General features: G+C 44.4%; 1 protein-coding gene and 1 pseudogene across 1 annotated transcript; both read left to right on the top strand.

Moving 5' to 3' along the window:
* Positions 1-264: 264 nt before the first annotated feature.
* On the top strand, positions 265-1,661 carry LOC123928073 (annotated as a pseudogene).
* A 23,793-nt stretch (positions 1,662-25,454) lies between these two features.
* LOC123927618 (transmembrane epididymal protein 1A-like) lies at positions 25,455-26,360 on the top strand. Its single transcript, XM_045982298.1, has one exon. The coding sequence runs from the start codon at positions 25,455-25,457 to the stop codon at positions 26,358-26,360; it is 906 nt and encodes a 301-aa protein (XP_045838254.1).
* Positions 26,361-26,667: the final 307 nt, after the last annotated feature.

Raw genomic sequence — 26,667 nt, forward strand, 5'->3', positions numbered from 1 at the left:
TTTTTTTTAATCATTTAATCTTCACAAAAATATCTGAAATTATGCTAATAATAATGCTAACTATTGTCCTCACTTTGGAATGAGGAAACTAATGTTGAGAAAGGCTAACTAATTAGGGGCGGCTAAGTGCCTCAGTTGGTTAAGCGTTGGATCTCAGAGACTCAGGTCCTGATCTCAGGGTCACAAATTCAAGTCCTGCTTTGGGCTCCACTCTGGGTGTAGAGTCTACTTAAAAAAATAAATAAATAGATGGTACTTGGAGCGGCCAGACCTTCCGGCTTAACGCTCATCTTCGGTGCCTGCAGCATCTTCTGCTTCTTTCCTGGGCAGTGCTATCTGGCGGCCAGAAAGTCACCATGTCTATTCTCAAGATCCATGCCAGAGAGATCTTCAACTCTCGTGGGAATCCCACTGTTGAGGTTGACCTCTACACTTCCAAAGGTCTCTTCAGAGCTGCTGTGCCCAGTGGTGCGTCCACTGGTATCTATGATGCCCTTGAGCTCCGGGAGAATGACAAGACCCGCTACCTGGGGAAAGGTGTCTCAAAGGCTGTTGAGCACATCAGTAAAACTATTGCACCTGCCCTGATTAGCAAGACACTGAACGTTGTGGAGCAAGAGAAGATTGACAGACTGATGATTGAGATGGACGGAACAAAAAATAAATCTATATTTGGTGCGAACACCATTCTGGGTGTGTTCCTGGCTGTATGCAAGGCGGGGGGCCATCGAGAAGGGGGGTGCCTCTGTACCGCCACATTGCCAACTTGGCGGGCAATGCTGAAATTATCCTGCGGGTTCTGGCTTTCAACGTCATCAACCGTGGCTCCCACGCCGGCAACAAGCTGGCCATGCAAGAGTTCATGATCCTGCCCGTGGGTGCGGCTGGCTTCTGGAAGGCCATGCGCATCAGGGCCAAGGTCTACCACAACCTGAAGAATGTTATCAAGGACAAATATGGGAAGGAGACACCAACGTGGGGGATGAAGGCGGGTTTGCGCCTAACATCCTGGAGAGCAAAGAAGCTCTGGAGCTGCTGAAGAATGCTGTCGGGACAGCCGGCTACACCGACAAGGTGGTCATGGTATGGAAATAGCTGCCTCAGAGTTCTTCTGGTCGGGCAAGTATGACCTGGACTTTAAGTCCCCCAATGACCCCAGCAGGTACATCACGCCCGACGAGCTGGCCAACTCGTACAAGTCCTTCACCAAGGATTACCTAGTGGTGTCCATCGAAGACCCCTTTGACCAGGATGACTGGGAAGCTTGGCAGAAGTGCACTGCCAGCACCGGCATCCAGGTCGTGGGGGACGATCTCACTGTGACCAGCCCAAAGTGGATTTCCAAGGCCATGGGCGAGAAATCGTGCAACTGCTTCCTGCTGAAGGTCAACCAGATCGGCTCCGTGACTGAGTCTCTCTAGGTGTGTGCAAGCTGGCCCAGTCCAATGGTTGGGGCATCATGGTGTTACATCGCTCTGGGGAGACCGAGGATATCTTCATCACTGACCTAGTGGTGGGACTTTGCACTGGGCAGATCAAGACGGGGCACCTTGCCGATCTGAGCACTTGGCAAAGTACAACCAGATCCCCAGAACTGAAGAGGAATTGGGTAGCAGGCTAAGTTCGCCGGCAGAAACTTCTGAAATCCCCTCACCAAGTAAGCTCCAGGTGGTGCACCCCAGGTCCTGTGGTCCTGAGTCGGCTCATTAGACCTCTGCTCCCCCTTTTGCCCCCAGCCAAGAGTGGCTGGGGCCTCTGCTAGTTAACTGCCCACTGCCCCCCTATGCTGTTCTCGCTGCTTCCTTAGAACTGCTGCAGAAGCCTGACCCGACCATCTGGAACCCTGCTGGAAACCCTAGCTCTGTAATCATGAGGTTGGCCCAAATCATTGTTTTCTCACCTCACTTCCCACCCAGTGTCTGGAGCCAAGTCTGTCTACATACTAATCTCTAGGTGTCCACAGGGGAGATCCCCAGTGGTTCTGTGAGCAGAATAAAAAGGCCTCAGTGACCCGTAGGGAAAATAAATAAATAAATAAATAAATAAAGGCTAACTAATTACCATGAGTCCACACAGCTAATAAATGCGAGTCTGGGTTGGAGCTCCAGACCCCAGGTCTGGGTCTTCATACAATGGCAGAATTCAGGTATTTTGGCTCATGGAGATCAGGGAAAGGGAAGAGGCAGCTTAGAAGAGATTCTGGAAGGTCCTTCATATCACACCCTGGTGTGTGGCTGTCTCTCCACCTCTCTCTACAGGCACAGAGGCTGCCCTGGCCCCTGGTTCGTAGGGCTAGCCTTCAAAGTTCCACTTGAAGAATAATTCAAACTCCCTTCCAGATGGAGGGGCCAGACTCAACTCCCGACCGGCCATACTGAATTCCTGTGGCTGCCGGTATGTAGTCGGCATTGCAACTTCTCCACGGTGCAGTGGGGTAAACCAGGCTCTCACACTCGTAGAAACGTGTCTGGTGTCCCAATCATCCCAGGCAGCAGTTGATGATCTAATAGAAAGCTACAGATTAAGATGGTTAGAGAGTCCAAAGTCCCCTATTTACATTTTATTTGCCTGCTTGTTCCCTATAGCTATGTACCTGTCCAATCTCTGTGTAAAAAGCCCAGGATCCAAAGGGATATTGACTCTGAATCTCATAATCTTTAAGAAAAAATTCAGAAATGACTGCAATCTCCTGTTTGAGCTTTCCTTATAACCTGTACCATCTGAACAAAATAGGATTGCCGAAGAGAACACTATAATCTGAGGCATAGAGGGGTTTATCTAGGTGGAACCATCATGTTCCAGCCTGAAACTCTGCTTCTCCCTATTTTTCTCCATTTACTCATTTGTTGACAGGACAGAACTTAAAAACTAATGGCAGTAATAAATATTCTTCGTATCAGCAAATGCTGGTGACAACTAATGCTTACAACTAGCATCATCTCTATTTGACAGATAAAGTAATCAAGGTTCAGAGGCTTGCCAAAGGTCCCGAAGGCAGGAGGTGAAAGATTGGAATTCAAGCCCAGGTCCAGCTAGAGCCAAAGACTGGTGGTTGCTCCTGGGCCACAGTGCCTCTTAGACCCCTCCTCACCACTCATTCCCCTGTGTCCTGGGACTGCACCAACCATATCTGGGGAGAACCTCAAGACCATATGGGACACGATGAATGGCCCTGATTCTAAAATAACCAGCGAGGTCACTCCTTCCTCACCCTGATTCATGGAAATGGGAAAGATGCCATTAAGGCATATACACCCCTGCCTCAGAAACGCGAGACAGCTGCTAATAGGGCCAGCCTAGACAGCAGTCCCTGGCTTTCTGCAGAAACAGTCTTGTTTTAAGCCAACATCAAATGTGCTTATTCAGAGGACCCTTTCTCCCCATCCCTCCTTAAATCCCTAAAGTGCACTTCTATTTTCTATTAATTTATTTATATATTTTTATTATTATATTTATTTATTAATTTTCGATTTCTTTATCCCCAGAATTTTATTCCCAGGACTGTCCCAGTCTAGGGAAGAAACTAAAGGTTGGAGTGAGCATGAAAACATGTGCTTCTCATTAGATTGTCTGGAACATGAGTTGTAACCTGCCCAACTTCAACACTTGGAATAGAAACACAGCACACGGTTGAAAATACAATTAATGCTATATTCCCACCAGAACTCTGACTGCTCAAGATCTCTGGCTCCCTACTGACTCATCAGACCCCAAATAAATGCCACCGTCTGGCATTCAAGGTCTTCTGTTAGCTGTGTCTCCAGGTCCTCCTCTTCAAGCCTCCTGTTTGGAGCCCCCCAAAACTCCCTGGCTTGGCAAACAGGCTGCCCCTTCCCTCAACATCTCTCCATCTTGGTTCCTCGGCTTGTGCCTGAAACTCCCTCTCACCTCTATGCACCTCCTCTAACTCCATCATTTCTTTTAAAGCTCAAAAGAAAAGTCTCCAAGAAGCCCTTCCTCACCAGCCCCTATGCCAGTATGTCTTTTTATTAGTACCCAGTCAATGAACCATTTCCTGAGCACTTCCCATGGGTCATCAAGCCCTTTTCTGACCAACATGTACTGGGCCCTTTCTATGTGCCAGGCATTGTGCTAAATGCTCTGCATGTCACCCTAGTGCTCTGCTCCCTGTTACAGAAAACCTTCTCAAAGAAGTTGTTTATCCTCATGTCTCAACTCCTGTCCTCTCACGCTCTTTTGAACCAACTTCAAACGGACTCTTGTCCCCACCTCTGCGCTGAAATTGCTCTTTTCAAGGTCACTAATGATTTCTATGCTTCTAAATCCAACGGTCAATTTCCAGTGTTCTTCTTCATTGATGTCTCAGCAGTATTTGTACAAGAATCTGACTACGTTATCTCGTTTCATAATGAATGAGTTTTTTTTAAAGATTTTTATTTATTTATTTGACAGACAGAGATCACAAGTAGGCAGAGAGGCAGGCAGAGAGAGAAAGGGGAAAGCAGGCTCCCCACCGAGCAGAGAGCTCAATGTGGGGCTCGATCCCAGGACCCTGGGATCATGACCTGAGCTGAAGGCAGAGGCTTAAGCCACCCAGGTGCCCCCATAATGAATGAGTTTTAAGAGACGTTAGATAATATTCCAAAAAATTCTTCATATTTGACCTCATGAAATAAGAATGGGATAAATACATATACACATACACATAAAATCACTATAATTGTGTCAGCTACAATTGTAGTCTGACATAAGTACAGTTACTCAAATAACTGGTATTGCTGTTAGCGATATATATTTTTTTCCGTAAATGTTAACTTGGATAGAATTCTAAACAAAGCAAAGTACGATTTTTTTTTATTTAAATGATTAAATATTACATGTTTGGTAAGTTATACTGAAGATATTTTACAAAGTAGAGATAGAGTCTAGACTCAAATAATTTAATTACATTTTTTTCCACTAAAGTGAACGCTTGATAGTAAAAGTTGTATGGACATGGGGCACAACTCAGGAGCAGAGATGGTGACCGGCTTTATTCTGAACTATCTTTCTGAGGTTGTTTGCATAGCAAACAGATTTCAAACACAGAGCTAGTGTCCCCCTCAGAGCAAAGGGTAGGCATACTTACTGCACATTACAAAAGATTCAAGTTTCCTCCGCCTGCGGTTCCACTCCTGTCATGCAACTGTATCTCTGTCATTTCCTGTCATTTCTTGTATCTCTGGCCCTTCCACACTGCCCTGGGGAACTGAGACTCAGGGAACTAGGGAAGGAAAAGGCAGATACTCTGTCTACCGTGATTATCGTGATTATCGTACTAAAGGTCTTTATCTATGACCCCAGAGGCTCATGTCTTCTGCCAGCATCCGTGAGGCTGTGGTAGGCTGACTTCCTGGCTTGTAAATCAGGTAAAATTCAGACCCTTCAGAGTTCTTGACAGTCGTTCCACTGACACTTACTACAAGTATATCCTTACACCCAAATCTATATTTTAGTCTTGATGTCTTGCTGAACTCCAGGCATTTCTAATTAATTGCCTTCACTACCTGAATATCAAACGGGCATCTCAAACCAGATAAACTCCTTATCTTTTCCCCCAAATCCTTTTTCTCCTGAAGCATTTGCCAACACACACACAAAAATGCAAATTCATCTTTCCAGTTTTTCAGACTGAAAAATCTTGGCATCATTTTTGGGGCCTTTCTTGCTCTTATATTACTCATCTAATGGCTCTCTCAATCCTTTTGGCACTACCTTCAAAAAACATGCAAAAATCTGACCACTTCTCACCATCTTCACCCTTCCTCCTGGTTGTCAGCACTATTGGCCTCCATGTGGATAACTGCCATAGTTTTAACCAGTCTCTCCCCAAATATCCATGTGACTCCCCAGCTTACCACTCAGGTCTCTGCTCGAATGTCACCATTGGCCTTCAAAGATGATCCCACTGAAAACAGCCGTCTCTCAAAGGCCTGGCATGTCCTATTCCTTTGCCCCATTTCATTTTTCTCTTCAGCCTTTACCAGCATCTAATACATAGATGCTCATTTTTTATTGTCTTTCTCCTTCCAATAATTTCTTTCCCATTTCCCTCTATTCCGTTGGAATGCTACTGTTAGTCTTTTCAGGGTGTGTCTTTTTTTTTTTTTTAAGATTTCTTATATTATTTATTTGACCGAGAGAAAGAGGACACAAGTAGGCAGAAAGGCAGGCAGAGAGGGGGAAGCAGGCTCGCCGCTGAGCAGAGAGCCTGATTCGGGGCTAGATCCCAGGACTCTGGGATCCTGACCTTAGCCTAAGGCAGAGGCTTTAACTCACTGAGCCACCCAGGTGTCCTGGGTGTGTCTTTTATTAAAGGTGTTCCTGTTCTTTAGCAGCTCCTAGACTGCGGGTACTGGGCCGTGTTCACCCTTTGACTCTCACAGCTCCTAACACAGTTGCGGTAACAACATAGACTCTAGTTGGTTGAATCAGCCCAACCTATCCAGGTGCAAGCTGGAAGCAATTTATTCTTTCCTACCATGGCCCCCTAAAACTTGCTCTGTGGAACCAATTTTCTTTGCTCCTGGGCCAAAATCTCAGTCACTCAGAAACAAAACAAAACAAAACAAAACAAAATACAAGTGTTCAGTCTGGTACAGTCATCAAATAATCTAGCCCAACTCATGTGCATTATCTAAACTCCGAACTTTTGTCCAGTTTAAAACTCATCTTCTAACTCAGGCTGCTCTTGGCTAAGAAGTTCACAGAGGTGATGGGGATGGCTGAGATGGTGTGTGGTCAGTTTTGCTCTCTTCCTCGCTTCACCTCTGTCCACTCTCTAGCTATCCTTCCTGATCTGTCCCAGGTTGGCTCAGAGAAAACGAGATTGCGGAAAGGCATGTGGTCATATGAGGCTAATATATTTGCCCATGCCCTCTTCATGATCCTCTTTCTAGAGATAACTCTGGTGCGTCCTCAGAGATTGTACACTGAGGCTACCCCAATGCTGGCTATGCCTTGTCTTCACATGACCACCTGTGACTCCCCCTTTCAACCCCTTAGGTCCCTTCACCCCTCTAGGCGGCCTTCTAGGGAAAGAACCCTTGAAGAAGCCCAGTCCCGCTGACTTCCATAGGGTTTATATGCAGACTTCGGACACAACCGCCATTGCCCTTCTGTCAGTGGGCATGCACCCCACTCCCTCTGTGCCAGCTCTCAGCACTCTGTACCAGGTAGGAACAACCCCATGCAAACTTCCTGCTGCTGGGCTCCCAGGTGAGAGTCAGACGTAGCCCTCCCTCCCTCCAAGTAACACAGTTCTACTCTCCTCCCAGCACCTCCTGGAGTCCTTGTCCCATGGCTTGACATAGGGGGAGTGGACCTTCATCCCTCCCACTAGCCAGTGAGGATGGTTCAGAAAATGCACAGGACACTGACAATTCTCTGCAAAGAAATCCCCACTTTATAATCTTTTGTCAACATCAACTTCTTAGATGAGCTAGAGGTGGGTGGTAAGCAAAAGCCAGCAGCAGCATGACCCCAGGATTTCCTACAAAATCTGGAAAGCAGCTCCAGCCCCTCCACTTGGGTGAGAGGCAGCCCAGCGGGAGTGGAGTGCATGCCCACTGTCATTCCTCTTGGAATGACAATAGGATTTCCCACCAACAGTTTTATTACTAGCCTTTGAAACTCAGGACAAAAGGATGAGTTACAGGTAAGACCCTGTTTTAACATTTGTTGAACTGAATACCACAAACGGAACATGACAAGATACATCTCCAAATGAGGTCTACTACTCTTGAGACACATCCAAAGTCCATCTCTGCTAATCTGATGGATTGGATCATCTGATGGATTCTTAAGTTCCTTCCTGGGAAAGTCTTCCACCAGAAGCCTGGAGAAGCAGTGAAGGAGCAGTCTTTGATAGGAGAGATTTTTGGGTGGTGTGGCTGTAATGGACACTTGGAAAAGATGACCATGCCAGCCAAGAGTTTATAATGGGACAGAAACAGTGTGGGCAGTCCGTCCAGGACTGATTCTATCCAGGACACTGGGACCCTTTTATGACCGGCGAAAACTGCCTCTGCTGAGGTCTGCCTGTGGCAATCCTAAATGTCCTTATTTAAACATTAGTATTGACCTGAAGCTCCCCTCTCCTTTTTTTTTTTTTTTTTTTTGCCCCCAAACTCCATATCCCAGTAGAAATTCCTGGGGATATGCTTCTCACCAGCTTAGGGACTGGAATAAAAGAGAACAACAGAAATAAGCACGAGGGACATTAACTCTCATTATTCAAGCACATACAATCACCTGCATGTTTGCCTATTATAAAACAAGTCATCTAATCTCTGCAATTATTCTGAGGAGTAAATAGAACTAATCCCTGGAAAAACTGAGGCTCGAACCGATTAAGAGATTTTCCTCACGAACACAAAGATAGAAGAAACAGAATAGGTACAACTTGCTACAACCAAAACATTCCCTGGATTTTCCTGCCAGTTCTCACTGTGTGCACCACCTGAACGACCACTGCTCACCCCTACCTTTCCAGATCCTACCATTCTTAGAGGGCAGCTTCTATCTACCTCCCTGCATATGGCAGTCTTGGTTCCCTCCAAGGTGGAAGCAATCGCTTCTTCCTCGATCTGATGGAAATGTGTACCTCTGTTGTGACATGTCACAGTCATCGCACCCTCCCAACCCCACATAGAATGTGGCCATTTGTGTGCCCCTTATTTCCTCTACTACAACGTGGAATCCTTGAGGGCAGGGACAGTGCCTCAGCCACCTTGATATTACCCAAAGCATATAATAAAAGCCTTAGAGCACATTTCTTGTGCTCTACAGATGGTATTCCACACACGTTTGTTGAATGAGCAACAGAGAGGCATTGCAAAAAATGAAATCTTGGGTATACTGATTTCTCAGAGCACCTTGTTTGCAGCTCAGATGAACAAGATCTGAAGGTCCGCTGTCATCAAAAGCAAACGCTGGCCCGTCTCCAGAGGGCATCTACCCCATCCTGGCTTCTGCTTCAAAGTTTCCCCTAACTCCCAGTCTCAGCCTCTTGATCTTTCCCTGTTTGCTCATTAAAGTTAATTTGGGACACGAAAAGATCTAGGACTGAATATTTCATTAAGGTCAGGTCTTCTCAATGCACCAACTGCAGACAAAGCGTAAACATAGCACAGAGGTCGCCAGTACGAGGCCAGTGCCTGTAGTACCTGTTTAAAGCCCAAACCCTCTGTTCGTGGACTCATATCTTCAGTCAGCTTTGGGAATGCTAAGTCTACCGAGAGAAGTAGGTCATGTCTCTTTGTGAGTCTTCAAGGAGCTCCGAGGCTCTCCTTCAGGGAAGGGGAAGGGGAAGGGGAATCAGGAAACAGCAATTTGTATGAAAATAGTCTTGTCTAGAGTCCTGGGTATGGACTAGGACAATGGCTAACAATGTCAGCTACCATTTTCTGAGTTCTTACTGTGTATCAAGGATTGTACCTAGTGTTTTTACATGGATTACTTTTTTCTAATCTTCACAGTGACCCCCTGAGGAGATATTATTATTGATCCTATATTATACTTATGGGGAGTAAACAAAATTCCAACCATGGAATAAGAGAGTCTAACTATGGCAGAGTTCTCCTAGAGTCTGGACTACTCAATGCCTCACTATATTTTTTTCTTAGGCTATCTTAGAATGTTCTAGTCTTTCTTAGCAGGCAAGAAAGATTCTAACCAAGAGCTGGTACAGCCGATAGTGTGGCTTTGAATGAGATACTGGTGAGGCGAGGCCTTGATTTGTATTAAATTTCATATATAAAAATTCATTTATGAGGAATGAAAGAATAGAGGTTGTCAGTTCAACTACTGGTGCTACAAGAACCCAAGGACACGGGCGCCTCGGTGGCTCAGTGGGGGTAAAGCCTCTGCCTTCTGCTCAGGTCATGATCTCAGGGTCCTGGAATCGAGCCCCCCATCGGGCTCTCTGCTCGGCAGGGAGCCTGCTTCCCTTCCTCTCTCTCTGCCTGCCTCTCTGCCTACTTGTGATCTCTGTCTGTCAAATAAATATATAAAATCTTTAAAAAAAAAAAAGAACCCAATGACAATTTTGCCTTACGTGACATGTCTGGTGGCACGTCAAGTTTCCAAGATTCCACAAGATCGTTTGTAAAGTTTAACAAAACAGGAGCTGAAGGAGTCGGGGAAGTTGGAGAACACAGAAACACAGTAATGTGTCAACCAATCTCAAGTCCCCAAACCTTCAATTTCAACAGACAATTTCAGTGGAAATTTTAAATCTAGTAAGTGTAAGTTACTCATTCGGATGGAAATATTTTCGAAGGAGGAACTGGGGTCAGGACCAAAAAATGTAACATGGAACCATAAAAGAAGTCCAAATATATCAAATATATCACAGTAAGAGTGAGTGTCTTAAATTCCCCTGTCGAAGTAACACAGATTTTCCAGAACAAGTTAAAATACAAAGTTAAGCTAAGTATATGATAAGCTTAAACAATAAGCACAGGAGGGTTGAAAACATAGGCATTAAAGTAGACTAGAAAAATTAAAGAAAGTAGATGTTAAAATGCTAACATCAGACAAAAGAAAACTAAAGATGAGAATCATCAGTAATTAAAAGGGGACATATGTGTTTTCTTCTATTATATTCAATTCACCGAGAAGACATGATAAGTACATATTTAATGTATTAATATTGGGCAGCTATATACATAAAATAAAAATGGAAAGAAATAAAAAGAGAGTGAGCAAATTCAGAGTCATAGTCAAAAACCATAATAGAGAGGCATCTGAGTGGCTCAGTCAGTTAAAGTTCTGCCTTCAGCTCAGGTCATGATCCTGAAGTCCTGGGATTGAGCCCCATGTTGGGCTCCCTGCTCAGTGGGGAGTCTGCTCCTCCTTCTCCCTCTGCCCCTCCCCCTGCTCTTTCTTGCTCTCTCAAATAAATAAGTAAATAAACAAACAAATAAAATGTTTTTTAAAAAAATAAATGACATTTTTTAAAAAACCATAATACAGCCATCTCAGAAGTGATATCATATCAAAATGAATAGGAATATAGAATATTCAAACACTTCTCATGGGACCTTTATGAAGAAAAACAATGTAGTTTTTTTTAAGATTTTATTTATTTGTTTGACAGACAGAGATTACAAGTAGGCAGAGAGGCAAGCAAAGAGAGAAAGGAGGAAGCAGGCTCCCAGCCGAGCAGAGAGCCCGATGCGGGACCTGATCCCAGGACTCTGGGATCATGACCTGAGCCGAAGGCAGAGGCCTTAACCCACTGAGCCACCCAGGCGCCCAAAACAACGTAGTTTTAAGAAACAGAAATAACATCAACATAAAAAGGATAATTTTAAAAGGATGCAATTTGTTTGAAAATTTAAAGATGCTTTCCTATATAACGTTTGGATTAAGTAGAAAATAAAAATAGAAATGTAAAAACTGAACGGTGAACGGTAACGAGAGCACTCCATATTTCAAAACTTGTGGGATGCAGCTAGAATGGACTTAGGTAAAAAAGGAAGTGTCCTTGCCATTCCCCTGAGCCTTCAGGCTTCCTACACCAGAACTGTACCGTTCAGCACAACAGCTACTGTCCACATGTGGCTAGTTAAATTTAAATAATTAAAATGAAAAATTCACGTTCCTAGTTGCACTGGCCACATTCCAAGTACTCCATAGCCACCAGGGGCTAGAAGTTATCATATTGGACAGGAGAGATTATAGAAGACCCCCGTCTTTACAGAAAGTTCTCTTTGGTAGTGTTTCTCTGGAATTTGCCGGGGAAATTCCAGTATGTCAACTTCACTGGGTGTAAGCCAACATTAAGTCCATCTTTCAACTGGCCAACCTAGCAGACTCTTTATACCAGAATCTCAGGAAAGTAAACTCATATTGATGGCTGTGTTTCTATCGGTGATCCAATCTCACTTTACATGGTCAAACATCTTTAGAATTTATTCACATCCATGCTCCCCACACTCTTGCCAATACTGACTGGTGAGGCCTTGTAACTCCTTGGATTTATTGGTTTCCTCTCCCACTTCAGACAAGGTCTTGTATATCCTTGTCTGGGCTATATTGAAATCTACTCTTGTTATGGACATAGTGGTATTAAGAGTGTTGGAAGTGGGTCCTATAGAAACTGGGATCCCCTTGGACGAGACTCTCCCTGGTGCAGACACTGAAAGGTGTTCATGCAGAGGAAGACTTCTCTCAGGTGGGAGGAGGGGTTTCCTCCATCAGAAAGGCAGGTTCAAAGGAACTGAGGAAGTCAAATTTCTCAGCCTCACCTATTTCCTGGTCCTGTCCCAGAATTACTCCTCCTATAAGTGCCCCTGATTTTTTTTTTAAGATTTTTTTATTTACTTGTCAGAGAAAGCACAAGCACATGCAGGAGGAGTGGCAGGCAGAGAAAGAAGCAGGCTCCCCGCTGAGTAAGGAGCCCAAGTTGGATCGGAACTCGAACCCAGGACTCTGGCATCATGACCGGAGCTGAAGGCAGACGCCTAACTGACTGAGCCACCCAGGCATCCCTAAGTGCCCTTGATGTAGAGACTGGTGGACCAAGCACTTGATGGACACAACCACTCTAGAACCCATATGTTACCCTGGTTTCTTAGCTGTATCTGCCTTGTAATGGTAAGAGAAATGAAGGATTCCTTGAAAACAGGTATAAAGGCTTTTGAAAGAATCTGACTCTAGAACATTCCCTGAGTTACTGGCAGTTTTCAGGACATATCTAGGGATGATTCTGATTAAACTTGAACCTCCCCCATGAACAACTCCTGTCAATGAAATCTTCTAAAATGCACTCTATATACAACCCAGCATGACATTCTCTAATTCTAACTAATTTTGTAATTAATATCTATTTGTATATTTTCTGTGTCTGTGTGTACTACACACTTAATTACATTGTAAGCTTTATGAGGACAAGATTATCTGACAGCATTTAGTTAATTCACATCCACTAGCTTCCTGAGGACGTTCTTGCTCACCTTGGCATTTCACACCAGACAAGTGTCAGTGGTTGTGCCTGAGGATCCTTGAGAACGGGGGTGGGGGGACAGGTCTGAGGGGCATTTCAGTGTGGAACAATGTGGAACAGGCAGCACATGAAGGACCTCCAGGGGCTCCTGTGGTCAAACGGTTTTTCCCTCATGAAACAGCTGTCAAAGCACTCATTGTCCACAGACTCTGGAGCTGTCTGCCAGTTCTGCTAATCATTCACCACCTTTGGCTTCCTTCTCAGCTACTTGTGGGCAGTGTCTGGTTTGGGACGGGTGATCCCTATCTTCAAAGCCCGAGATCAGGATGTTCATGTTTTAATGAACAACACGTAGTGCTGGTGCCTGGCCAAGGTGGGGGGCCTGAGCATCCCAGACGGGACCTTAAGTGCAGCTACTTGTCCTCATACATGCCCCTTCCAACCTGGTATTGCTGCTGGGTCAGTGCTGGTCATCTCCCTCCTCCCCTGACCACTGCTTCACAGCTGCCAGGAGTGGTCAAACATGGAGATAAATGTGATGGTCAAACGATGAATGGTATCTGCTTGTCGCTCAACGTCTACTATGTCCATTAAACCCACAGCACTGAGGTGCTGGAGATACTACTACTAGTATTAGTAGTATAGTTACTTCTGATACCTGCAGTCCATTCAAGGTAGAGCTGGGCTACTCAGGAACATATACTTGCTCTTTGCTGATGGTAAATACTTAGTAGAGCAATGGGTTTTGCTGTACTGAGGGCCAGTTCCTCTCAGAGAAGCTCAACAATTTGGCAGGTCAAGGCAAGAACCACAGAGATTTCTCCTCCCTAGTCCACTCTATGACAATGTCATACTCTTGGATTCCCTCTGTACCTCCTCTCCCCGAGCATTCAGCTCTTTGAAGTTTCCTGGGTGATTTGACCACTTAAAAAGGAAAACTTGTGGGTGACAAAATCATTCCTTTCTATGCAAAACCCCCAAGTGTTTCCCTCCCTCCTCCTCCCCATCTATTCCCCCACCTTGCCTCTCCATTTAGAGAACACAGATGACAGTTCTTTCTTTTCTTTAATAGAGAAGCCACAAGTCAATTAGGGGGAAATTGGGACTGGAATCCTGGTCTCTCAATTTCCAGTCATTTTTCTCCCAAAGCTGGGATTTTACAGCAAAATGTTAACAGTCATTCTCATCAGGTTTGGAACTGCAGGTGCTTATTTTTCTCTCATTTTGCTTATGTGTTTTTCTAAATTTTTTCTATAAAGTCTATGTGTTAGTTTTGGATTTGTTTGGGTATTCCAGCTACAATAGCAAACAGATGTGAAAATTTCCATTGCTCAAGAAAAACAGTTCATTCCTTGTTTATTTATAGTCCAAAATGAGTGTTCCTGAACAATGTATAGTTCCCTAGGAGGAGTAACCCAGGAAACCTGTTCCTTCCATCCTAGGCATCCTCCATCCTTAACAACATACGGTAATCTATGATATTCTGTATAAAGCCAGAGAAAGGAAAATACATTGGAAGAGTATGTGAAGGAGGATTTTATGGGTGAGGCCAGGAAGTAATCGGTATCATTTCCATTTACACCCCACTGGCTAGAACTCAGTTGCCAGGCTACATCTAACTGCAAGGCAGGGTAGGACATGTAGTTTATCAATGCCCAAAGGAAGAAAAGGAAATGAATATAGTGAAATGCTGGCCAATGTATGCCATGCTTGTGTAAGAAAGGAAAGTTGAATTTTAAAGTGGGATAAGGAAGTCAGGTTCCTCTGTAAAGCAATCTTCAGCTCTCTCTTTACAGCACTTTTACATCCAAATCCTCACTCTCCCACTACTAAGAAATGGCCTCCATCTCCAAGGGCATGGACGGATTGGATTTTTTCCTGTTATTTATTAAGTAGTGGTAGGAAAGGGAGATAGGTGGTGAGGGTTCATAATCAGCACTGTGATCTGGGTGTAACCACTCCTCCTTCCCACTGGGGGTGCTATGAGCATACAAATGTTGCCTCTCTGCCCCACAGCATTGTTCTAGCCTGAGGACAAATCATTATGCAGAAAACTGTGATGTCAGCATCCTTCACATTGAGTGATGAACTTCCTCCTCTTCCACACACCTATCACTCTCAGAGTAACTCCTATTCCATATACCTCCTGCAATAAACGAGAACCACTTGTGTGCCAAGGGCCTGCCTCACATTCTCTGTACCTTGTTCTTTATCATCCCCTCAAATGAAGACTCTTGCCCTGATGCATTGACTTAGATGCAACTGGCTATCATCTAATGCTTAGGTCTTTTCTTAACTATATGTATTAGATACATAGTAAATGATAATTTATAAACTTCCATGTTTGGAAAGAATATGGTTGCTTTCAATATATGGCCAAAGATATGAGTATGGGTTCTTAAAAGATGAACAAATATTTGTGAGTAGCCCAGGCCTTTTCTGGTTAGTCTCCAGTTCATGTACCACTCCTCTAAGTGCTGCTCCTCTAAGCACTAGACAGAAGCAGAAGAAAGCAGGCCACGGGAGAGAGACAGTATGACCAAAAGCATCGGAAATTGGAAGGGGAGATGAACCATGAGAGACTGTGGACTCTGAAAAACAACCTGAGGGTTTTGAAGGGGCGGAGGGTGGGAGGTTGGGGAACCAGGTGGTGGGTAATAGGAAGGGCACGTATTGCATGGAGCTCTGGGTGTGGTGCAAAAACAATGAATACTGTTGTGCTGAAAATAAATTAAAAAAAAAAAGTCTAAACACAGAGCTCATGAGAACATACATTTTCACAGGTGCATACTAGGAAATATTCACCTTCCTTTTTTTGGGCAGACGTCAGTTTGTTCCCAGTGTACTAGAATGGAATGGAACAATGAGACTCATATCACCCAAAGTATAGGCTCCTGTCCAGAACTTTATCATCTCTCTCTGCAGTGGGAAGAGGGAGATGATAAAAGTAGGTAGAAGTTAGCTTTGAATATGCAGTCCAAAACTTGAAGGGCCCTCAATGGAGAGGAAAGAAGAGAGATCCTGAGTTTTGGTCTTCAGTCTGTAGTAGGACAGACCTGTAATTTCATGGAAAAGTTCATATGTCATTTCTACCTAGGGCTATATCTTTGCTCTTATGGACTGTATCAGGCCACAGTGGTTTTTAAGACCATGATAGTCAGTGACTCACTCCTTTATCCTTCATGCTCCCCCTCCCCCAAGAATAAAGGAATATGGGCCAGGCTGTGGAAAATATCCTATGGAGGTTTGCTGAAGATGTTGACTGGTTCCATCTTAGCGGTTTATGTGGTCTTGTCCTGATGATGTGATGGTACTCATGGACAAGAATGCTCCGAGATTTCTGTATCCCAGAGAGTGGCAGGACCTCACCATGTTCATCCTCCTCACCCTCAACCGCTGTGTAGATGTCATGAGCAAGACCTTGCTGCCTCAGAGGTGTGTGCTTCTAGAAAAAGGTTCCCTGACCCTGACCTTCTATGTGCTCCTGTTATTGTTGACGTCACATGTCTAACCAATTTTAATAAAAATCAGATTTTTTAAAAGTAGGATCTTTTTTTTCACTGTCAAGTTGTCAAAAATTGTCCAAAGTATTAAAGAAATAATACTACCTATTGCTGGAGAAGATGTAGAGAAAGAGATCTAGGGAATTATCATACACTGTCTACATTTCCTTGAAGTCAGTTTGGCAGAGTGTGCGAAGTAAACAATTCCATTTCTTGCTGTCTTCAGTGGACATCTGTCGTATACACCATCTTTGAAAGAGCCTCCCAACATTTTGGACAATTTCCACATTATCAGGCCTGACTTTTTGGTAGATTTTTATATTTAATCCCTGCTCTCCCTTGTGGCTAGCTAGGGTACAGGTATGTGACCAGTTAGACACACCTACTTATGACTCAAAGGCACCAATGAGCAATGTGAGGAAATTGGCTGTGCATGGGTTTCTGTTCTGTAGAGGAGTAGTGACAAAGATAGGAACCTATGTTCATCACTATACTGGTTCTGCCCCATAGTACTGGGGTTAGTGCCAAAAAGAGCAACCTAAGCCCATTTTGTGAACTAACTTATCTATTTAAATAGATTCTTCCTCTTAAACTAGCCAGAATAGATTCTTATTATCTGTAGCTAGGAACTCTGATACAGCATCTAGTCTAGAAATACTCATACAACTATATAAAGAGCATATACAAGAATGGTCACTGAAGCATTTTTTTTTCTATCAAGAACTTCTAGAAACTTTCATCAGTGGTGAAATTATTAAATAATTTATAGAGCACTATACAGGAATTAAAAAGAACAGGGAGATCTGAATGTCAGGACATTCAGATCTCCAAGATGAAGTGAAAAAAGCTAAGTCCAAAAAATGTGGGGTGGTTACGATCCAGATTCTGGAGACAGGTAGGTTCTTGTTGACCTCAGAAGGTCTTAATTTTTCTCCTTATACCTGCCAAGAATGGTCAGGACCACAAGGCAATCAGGAGAGATGGTATCATAATGGTGCAGTGAACTTCACTTAACATATCCTACAGAAAATTCCCGATTTGAATACTAATTCAATCAGATTTTAACCTATAACTAATGTGACTTTATAAAATTTATCATTAAAGCCTGGATACTTGAGGGAAAAAAAGGCAAAATTAATATTTGTACTGGGACAACAGGTAAAAACCAAACTGCTACAGACACACCGGAATTTATGGGTACCCTTCCTATAACCTAAAAAGAGGTGTGCTGTATGTCTTCAGTTTGCCCTTCCAAATCCACCTTTCACCTCCATTCTGTTCCCTCTCCCAGGAGACTGCCCTGGTCTGTAGCACATCACTGAGCTCCTCATCCTCTGGCTTCAGGCAACCTTTGGTCAATGATGAACCCCAGGAGGATGATGGATGAGAGTGAGATTAAGGTTTTTATTCTTTTAGCTCCTGCTTCTGGGGTTACCTTAGGCTGGCAGTACCTTGCCCCCAGGACACCATCAGTATCAGTTTCTCTGGCTACCATAAAAAATGATCACAAACTTAGTGGCTTAAAACAGAAATCTATTTTCTCACAGTTCTGGGTGTCAGAAGTCCAAAATCAAGGTGTTGATTCCTTCTAGAAGCTCTTGGGAGAATCTGTCCTGTATTTCTCCCCTAGCTTTTGATGACTGCTGGCATTCCTTGGCATTCCTTGGCCTGTAGATACATACTCTAATCTCAGCTTCCATCTTCACATTGTCTTCTCTTTTGTGTGCTTCTGTGGCTCAAATCATCCTCAGACTTTCTCATAAGGTTTCCTGTCCCTGGATTTAGAGCCCACCTTAAACCCAAGATGCTTTCATCTCAAGATCCTTTTTGTCACAAAGACCTTTTTGTCAAACAAGGTCATATTCACAGGTTCTAGGGGCTAGGACTTGGAAATATCTTTTTAGGGGCCACCATTCAATCCACTACACTGTCCTTGCTTATAGGAGAGCTTCTCCTATAAGCCGAGAGTTAACAGCTCCAACTGTTGCCCAGCTCTCTCTTGTGGTCTCCTTCTACCCTGCTGACATCTACATACGCAGTATCTTTATGAAACCCTCCTTGAACTATCCCAATTTGAGTTGCCATCTATTTCCTGTGGGGACCCTATCTGAAACGCCAGTGGAGCAATTTGCCCAGGAGGCCAGAATCCTTAAATACAATTCATGCTCAGATGTTCAGAATAGTGACAAGAGGAAAACTACAACTGGATTTCACAAACATGAACATACAAGGAAGGAGACTAATTTGTAAACATGTGGGTAATAAGGGGATTTTCCAAATTCAATCAAGGCAACCAAAGGATTAAATTAATTTATCAAAAAATCCTAAATGGCTACTATTTTACAAGTACTATGCAGGGATTAGCAATACAACAAGGAGAAAGATACAAAGATGTACATGATTATATTGCAACTTTTAATAAGGAATGGAAAGGAGGACTGAGTGGTGTGGTAAGCTGAATTCTAGGATGGCTTCCATGATTCCTGCCCCTGGTGTACACTCTGTACAATTCCCTCCCTTCGAATGGGACCAGTGAATATAGTGGATTATCAAGACCAAGATTGGTTCCTAATTGGTTGAGTCTGAATTACTGAAAAGAGATTGTTTGACTTTGTCAGGTGTAGTCTTTAGAAGAAGGTAAATCATCGAGGAGATGTACTCCTGTTGGCCTAAAAGAAAGCAAACATCCATGCTGTGATCTTCCTGTGGGGTCCCATGGCAAGGAACCCTGAGCAACCTGTAGATGCAGAGAGCCATCCTGGCTGACAGCCAGCAACAAAACAATAGCTTCAGTCTTAAAACTGCAAGAAACTGAATTTTGTCCATAGTCAATGAGCTTGCAAGAGGACCCTGAGCCTCAGATCAGAATCACAGCACCAGCCAATGTCTGAATTCAGCTTGGTGAGATTCCCAGCAGAGGTCTCAGCAAACCCATGTTGGATTTCTGATCCAAGGAAACTGAGATAATAAGTGGTTCACCTAAATTCCTATATTTATGTGAATGTGTTATGCAAAAATAGAAAACTAATATAGCTGGTATTAGTTCTGGGTGAAGGTGTACCCAGCATGGTCAGTGATGAGAAACACCGTATCTCATTAAGATGTGCGGGCCATTGCTGAAAGATTGTAACCAAAATGAAGCAGGGATCCTAATGAGAATGAGAAGCTTCAGGACCACCAAGTTCTTTTGCTCTCTGGCTATAACCACAAGGCAGCCTTTGTGAACTTGGTTTCTGGGGCTCCAGAAACAGTGGCTTGGACAGGGCCCCTGAGAATAATTCTAGACTTTGAGATACCAAAGGCAGAGGAGAGAACTGGTCGGAAGAAATCAACTTAACCTCTCAGATGGTTTATCACATCAAAGTTGATGGCCAAGTGTTGAATTTACATGAGCTTCCAGGGGCCTCTTGGACGCCTGGCAGACAATACTAACTAATGGATTTAAAACAGATAAATCCTTAAATCTTATTGGCTTAACACAAATGAAGGTTATTTCTCCCATGCTTATAAGCCTTCTACCTGGTCTCTCAGATATGACTCCTCCCATCTCATGACTTTGTTCTTCTCTAGTACCTCACAGTCTACATAATCAGCCGGTAAATATGGAAAAGGAAAGGGTGAAAAATAGGCAGAACTTTCAGGAGGCCCTGTCTTGACGTGGTGTACCTCACTTCCACACACAGTCTGCTGGACAAACGCAGTCACTGAGTGGCGGGGAAGTGTGGTCCCAGAACCACACTACATTGTGGGAGGGCAGCAAGAGTATTCAGTGATGATGAGGATATCCTTCCTAAATAGAAACGAGACAAATTAATCTCACACATGGAATTTGGAAATTTACCGTGGGGTTCCCAAATTACAGAATTAAGAATTCTGAAGAAGAGAGAGCAAAGGTTAACTCCTAACCTGGGCAGGCATATCTGGTGTAGAAGGGAAATGATCTATGGAAAAACAGGCCCAGGGTCTGTCCTTCAAGCTCTATCCTCAGCCATGGTTATGAGTTGGTCGCACAGTCATAAAGGAAGGACTAGGTAAAACAGAGGTAAGGTGAGTATATACTTCCACCTTGCCAAACGTTTCCAGAAGAAAAAGAAATTTGCAGCCATTGAAATGTGATCATTGAAAAGTACCTGAAATCGAGTATATAAACTGCGAAACCTAAGTCATAATTATACAATGAGTATAAAGCTCACATTCTAGAAAAATTCAAAGAGGAAAATTATGGGCTGGTGTGCCAAGAGAAATAAAGTACATATATCCTTTCAAACTGAGAAATTAGAATGTTGTTTTCCATCTCCTGTGAGCCTTGTTTTGGTAAGTCAATGACAAACCCCAAGGCTTAGTAACCATTACTTGAACTAAGATGAAAGTCTGGCCCAGGAACAAATGGGCTACTCTGACCTTGTGCATATTTCCATGGACCCACGTCCTGTGTGGTTCTTCTTGAGTTCTCAGCCTCTGGCTTTTTCTTCCTGTGGTGTATTTCTGCCTTGCAGCAAGGTGAGTTACAATCATTTTTTTGTTGATGATGATGATGATATCCCTCCTAAAAAGAAAGGAGATAAATTAAAAGATGGTTTTGGAAGACACCATACTAAAACCCCACAGCTATTAAGAAGTTTAGAGTGTAGTTCTCTAGATGTCATTTTTTTAAAAAAGAGTTTATTTATTTGAGATAGAGAGAGAGAGAGAATGAGTGGTGGGAAAGGGTAGACAGAGAGAGAAACAGACTCCCCGCTGGGCAGGATGACTGATGCGGGGCTCCTTCCCAGGACCCAGAGACCATGACCTGAGCTGAAAGCAGATGCTTCACCAACTGAGACACCCAGGGGCCCTACTAGGTGCCATTTTGACCAAACTTTTATCTCCTCCATGATCTGTTCTTTTCACTAAAACTTTAAAATTCACCTAACATGTCATTCCATACTGTCAAAATCTACACAATCCAATATGGTAGCTACTGACACACTTGAGTCATTGAGTGCTTGTAATATGGCCTGTCTGAACTGAGGTGTGCTGTAGGTAGAAAATAAACACTGGAAATTGATGACTTAGTATGAAATGAGGAAGCTGGTATACTTTATTTATAGTTTTTATATTAATTGCATGTTGCAATAACATTTTGGATATATTGGGTAAAAATAATCTCATTAAAATTAATTTCACCATTTTGTGTTTTCAATGTGCTGTTAGAAAATTTAAAATTACATGTAATATTTGATTTCTATGAAACAGAGTTAGTCCAAAGAGTCTCTGATGTCTGTTTTTTGTGTGTTGGTGTGTATGCAGAGGTATATGCCTTCAACTAAATTGTAAGCTCTTTGAGGGTAAGAACTATGTCATATACTTTTTTTATGTGCCCTGCTATACTCAGTAGAATCCACAGGAGTAGCAAATTCTTATTTACTGAATTCCTAAAGGCCTTCTTGCTCATTCTAGCATTTCATGCCAGACATGTGGGGTGGAGGGTGGGGCACGTCTGAGGGGCGTCTCAGTGTGGAACAGTGTGGAACAGGCAGCACATGAAGGACCTCCAGGGGCTCCTGTGGTCAAGCGGTTTTTTCCTTCATGAAACAGCTGTCCAGGCACTCATTGTCCACAGACTCTGGCGCTGTCTGCCGGTTCTGCTAATCATTCACCACCTTTGGCTTCCTTCTCAGCTACTTGTGGGCAGTGTCTGGTTTGGGACGGGTGATCCCTATCTTCAAAGCCCGAGATCAGGATGTTCATGTTTTAATGAACAACACGTAGTGCTGGTGCCTGGCCAAGGTGGGGGGCCTGAGCATCCCAGACGGGACCTTAAGTGGAGCTACTTGTCCTCATACATGCCACTTCCAACCTGGTATTGCTGCTGGGTCAGTGCTGCTCATCTCCCTCCACCCCTGACCACTGGCAGCCAGCTCACAGATGCCAGAAACAGCTGGGGAGATGAGTGTGGGAGCTGGAATGAACCCGGCTGCCCCCAGCATACAGGGACCACAGCCTTGAAGTATGAGGAGCAACATTAAAAGTGACTAAATTCAGTTCCCTGGGGCCCGTAGGCCTCGCACTCCCCAGCCCAGCCCTACCATTACTTAGGGGAGGGATGAACCCTGCGCTTCTCCCAGAGCAAGTCTAAAACCGAAGAGAATCCCTGGGCTTCTCTGCTCCCTGCCTCACTTCAGAAGTGTCAGCTCAGACTCTTCCTTTGAATCTCCCTGCTCCGAGCACTGAGCGCTGCTGGGGTCTCCGAGCATTTTGATACTTCACCAAAAGGAAGAAAGAAAAAGGAGACAAATATGCTCACTTCTGTGCAACAACATTCATGCTCTTTTATTTTCCCCTCAATAGAAAGTCAAGTTCAACACTCAATTTTTTTCAGCTAAGACGTATGACATTGAGCAGATGAGGAAAGAACTGGAATCAGGACCCAGATTTATGACTTCTAATTGATGCATTTTTCACTGCCATATACTGCCTTCTTAAAACGGCATTTCTATACCTCAATGGTGGCAATGGTCACCTCCAGGTTACAGGATTAAAGATGATTGTTAATGTTATTCTTTTTGCTTATATATTTACCTGATTTTTCTACAATGACTCTACATTAATTGAAAAAAAACAAAACAAAAAACCCACCTGAGTGCCTCAGCTTAACTGCTCAGCCAGTTAAGCATGACTGAGGGTCCTGAGATCAAGCCCCACACTGAGCTTCACACTGGGTGTGGAGCCTGCTTAAGATTCTCTCCCCTCGGGGCGCCTGGGTGGCTCAGTGGGTTAAAGCCTCTGCCTTCGGCTCAGGTCATGATCCCAGGGTCCTGGGATGGAGCCCTGCATGGAGCCCCGCATCGGGCTCTCTGCTCAGCCGGGAGCCTGCTTCCTCCTCTCTCTCTGCCTGCTCGTGATCTCTGTCTGTCAAATAAATAAACTCTTTAAAAAAAAAAAAGATTCTCTCCCCTCTCCCTATGCTACTTTCCCACCCCCGCTCACATGCTCTCTATAAAACAAAAGGAAAAAAAACCCCACCTAAAATTAAATTTTAAAACAAGCAATTCCTTCATAAGGCAGAATTAAACCTTTTTCCAAATTGCTTTCATCCTCAAATCTCAGCCCCTGCATATCTCTCAATAAGAAGAAGCAATCTGAATTATTGTCATCCTCAAGGGCAGAGAGAGATTTAATTTTTCTGGAATTAAGTGAACTTGAGAAGAAGTAGGTATTTGGATAGGAGGGAGGGATCGGAGACAGTGCTATAGCTGGGTATAAATTCTCCTCCTCTCTTCTAGGGCCATTGCTGGCATACAGGTGCTGCCTCTCTGCCCCTTGACATTGCTTGTACTGTAAGGACTGATGATTATGCAGAACACGGTGATGTCAGCATGGTTCATGCTGAGTGATGAACTTCCTTCCCCCTTCGCACAACTGCCATGCCCCGAAAAACTATTTCAGTACCTACTGCAATAAACCCCAATCCATGTGTGGGTCCAGGGCATGCCTCACATTCCTTCTGCCTTTTCCCTCCACCATCCTCTCTTGCTCTGTTTTCATTATTTTTTTTTCCATCCTCTCTGCTTTATACTCAGCTTCCTATTACCCAATACGTAGGACTCCGTCTTCTGAGGTGCGTCAGACACGAGTGGAGTAACAGATACATGAAGCTGACGGGCTAAGTCACACTAAAATAAAATGGCCAACAGCAGCTCACGGGGTCACTCACTCAACAGTGTCTGCATTTTAAGGATTTGACCTTAATCCCTTGTACCAGTTAGGGATGAATCCTGGGAGCAAAGTGATATGAAATATGAATTTCTTATGGCCACTAGACCTTACAGATTTGTAGCGGAGAAGTCTAGGGAAGGCTGCTATGGAATGCCGGTGGAGGTCATTTCAGGTCAGTGTGGCAGCGGTCAGGAGGAAGAATCCCGCAGCGAGTTAGGGAAGAGCAAGGACAGACCGAAACGTACGAGAACAATGTTTTAATTGTTCTGTGTCTGCCTCTCGCCACCTCATACTTCAATGGCAAGTGACCCTCCGAAGAAGCTGGTGCCCCGCCTCGAAGAGAAGCGAAGGGAGCTATGGGCGTGGTTGCTGCCCATGCCAAGGAGACGAGACAACAGATCAGGAAGAGAATGCAGGAGCTGCAAGGGCACCTGGCACCCTACACCTTCAGGGTGGGCTTGGGTTGCTCCTTCAGTTTTGCCTTCACATGCTCATATAAATCTCTCCTGTAGCCAACCCAACCTGGAACCATAGAAGGAAGGGTATTCTAGGAAATATGGCTTAAGCTCGGTGAAGCTGACCCACTACAAACACACCACAGTCTGTGAAAATCAAGGATCAGAGGACAGCTTTTTGGATCCATTTATCGTCCCGTAGAGATGCTGACGTGGGGGTAAGGGCACAGATGGAGATGTGAAGAAGTAAGAGGAGGAGGTGAAGGGAGATTTCTTGGGGATCTTCAGAATGTGTCTGTAAAGGAAAAGAAAAACCGCACTGGTGCTAGGTGTGTCATATATGGTCCCATATCCCAATGTTTATAAATATAGGTGTTCAGAAAGAAAACCCTACAACTGGACCAAAATTATGTCTGAATGGCCAGGCTACCTCAGGATACCACAGCAACCCTTACCCCTACCCCATGCCCCTTTCTCCTCGTTTGAGTGCTGGGCAGCACACGGGCAGGAAGCCATGGGAGAAAGGGACAGGTGTGCACAGGTGTGGACCCTTCTCAAGGGCCACAGAGAAGAGCCTCTAAAAGCACATTCACAAGCTTCCTTCTCTGGCAGAAGTCAGTTGGTTCCCAATGTACCAGAATGGAATGGAGCAATGAGGCTTTACGCCACCAAAGTCGTAGGCTTGTTTCAAGAAACATTTCCTCTGTGGGGGAGCAGTGGGTGGGCTGAGATGATAAAAGATGGTGGAAGGCAATTCTTTCCAAAGGCCAGAACTTGAAGTGGTCCCAGAAGGTGTGGACTTTCCCAAATTTTGCTCTTCTCTTTGTTAGGCAGATCTGTAGTTCAATGGGAACCTTTATTGGTCATGTGTACCCAGGACTATTTCTAATCTTATATGGACTGTATCAGTCAGTAGTAGTCTCCAAAGCTGTGATATTCAAAGACTCTCTGCCGGACCCTTCATGCCATCCTAGGAAGAAGGGAAGGTGGGCCAGGCTATGGAAGATATGCCACGGAGGTGTGCTGAAGATGGTGATTGGCTCCATCTTGATAGTTTATGAGATCCATTGCATTAAAGGAGGGTTGATACTGATGAACAGACTGTTGCCACCAACATTTATGTACCCCAAAGAGTGGCAGCACCTCACCATGTTCATCCTCCTCACCCTCAACGGCTGTGTTGATGTCATGAGCAAGAACTTGCTGCCTCAGAGGTGTGTGCTTCTAGAAAAAGGTTCCCTGGCCCTGACCTTCTACGTGCTCTTGCTGCTCTTGACATCACATGTCCAGGACTCAACGGGGATAGAGTTTCAAATACATTGTCTGCTCATCTTGCTGGTGTTCCTGTTGATGCTGGTGTTGACTGTAGAGCTGTGGACTCCTGACACATTTCACCTCTTGCTGATTGAGACTTTTCTGTTTCTGATGATGGGTTCCTGGCTGATACAGGCGGGCTTTATTCTGTACAAGCCAGTCACTGGTTACCCATGGCAGGATGATGACATCAGCGACATCATGTTTATCACCACCTTCTTCTGTTGGCATGTGATGATCAATGCTTTGTGTCTGCTGGGAATCTATGGCATCTCTTCCCTTTGGCATCGTTGTTACCGTCCCAGCTTGAAGCTGATGGGATCCAAAGGAGCTCCGTATCACAAGGACACTGTAGGACCCCTCTACAAATTACTGCAGGAAGTGGAGCAGTCAGAAAGCGAGGGCCAGGCTCTTCTCCTTTCAGAAAGCTCTTCCTGAGACAGCCTAGGATGCTCTGCACATTGTCCACCCATCTTCCTCCATGCGGGGTCTCTCAGTCATGTGCACTGGACCCTTTTTTGGGACCGGGTGAAGGTAATGGTCATGAAGGAGCACAGTTGGTTTCCATCTGCTGGCCCATCTCCTGTCATTGAATGTCTAATTGCTGAGGAGATGAGGAGAGAGGGGCCTGAGAAAGGGATGCTGATGGGATGGTGGTGGGAAGAGCACCAGGGGAGCAGGTGAGTGTGCCAATGAAGCCGGGGTTGGGGGGTGGGGGACAGTGGATGTGATAGAAGGGAGGCTT

The sequence above is a fragment of the Meles meles genome, chromosome 17 (assembly GCF_922984935.1).
Source record: "Meles meles chromosome 17, mMelMel3.1 paternal haplotype, whole genome shotgun sequence".
NCBI classification, from domain to species: domain Eukaryota; kingdom Metazoa; phylum Chordata; class Mammalia; order Carnivora; family Mustelidae; genus Meles; species Meles meles.